We start from the raw sequence: 828 nt of genomic DNA, 5'->3' as shown, positions 1-828 counted from the left end.
ACACCCCCTATGTTAAAATACAGGGGCATAATTATACACCCCCTATGTTAAAATACAGGGGCATAATTATACACCCCCCTATGTTAAAATGACATTCACATGCTTCTGTCCATCCTGATGCACATCCTGGTCTTCATCTGTTCCAGATCCCGACTGAGACCTTCAGTAAGGACCCCACCAGGAAGCAGTATGTGTACCTGCAGGCTCAGTTCCCCGGACACATGCTGGAGAAGGTGGTCCTGGTGTCATTCCAGTCAGGGTACATCTTCATCCAGACTGACAAGACCATCTACACCCCCAACAGCAAAGGTCTGTTCAGTCCTGAGCTGCAGGACTGCTCAGCTGTCAACCCCCTGATGATTGTAAATTACAGTTTGATTCCCTCTTTTGATTATTCGTCGGCACTGAATAATCATATAATCAGATTTTTTTTTCTCTTGTTTTTAATCTAATATTAGGTCTAATTCTCTATAAATGAGGGTTATTGACCATGAAACAAGTAAGATGGTGGAAACTAAAAGAGATTATTATTTTTTGTCAGTGTTATCTGACCATTATCGCCCATACTTATTGATATTCTTCCACCAGGTTTTCGTCCCGCTACTAGTCCCAGAGCGTTGCCAACACGCGCACACACAATACATCAAAACGTGTGTAATGATCGGAAATGGTGGGCTATGACTTTTCTAAGAGATTTGCCGCGCGTTTTTACCGAAATCGTCAAAAAACTGCAAAAAATGTCTCATAGAGTTGAATGGGAAATGTTCGGTAAATCTCTCAACATTGCTCCAAAACGCCCCCTCTTTGGGACCGGGCTGTATTGCCCCC

The 828-nt window shown here is 43.2% G+C and overlaps 1 protein-coding gene across 1 annotated transcript in view; it reads left to right on the top strand.

The window, feature by feature from the left end:
• Window positions 1-146: 146 nt before the first annotated feature.
• LOC117939956 (complement C3-like) overlaps window positions 147-828 on the top strand; it is a gene marked incomplete at both ends in the record, with an annotated part of 2,283 nt that continues 1,601 nt past the window's right edge. The window contains one exon of the mRNA XM_034865348.1: window positions 147-309. Within this exon, the coding sequence (XP_034721239.1) occupies window positions 147-309 (163 nt within the window). The remainder of the gene's footprint in view (window positions 310-828) is intronic.

Source organism: Etheostoma cragini, unplaced genomic scaffold (assembly GCF_013103735.1).
Source record: "Etheostoma cragini isolate CJK2018 unplaced genomic scaffold, CSU_Ecrag_1.0 ScbMSFa_1505, whole genome shotgun sequence".
NCBI classification, from domain to species: Eukaryota; Metazoa; Chordata; class Actinopteri; order Perciformes; family Percidae; genus Etheostoma; species Etheostoma cragini.
The sequence above is the reverse complement of the archived record's forward strand: the minus strand, read 5'-3'. Positions and strand labels throughout refer to the sequence as shown.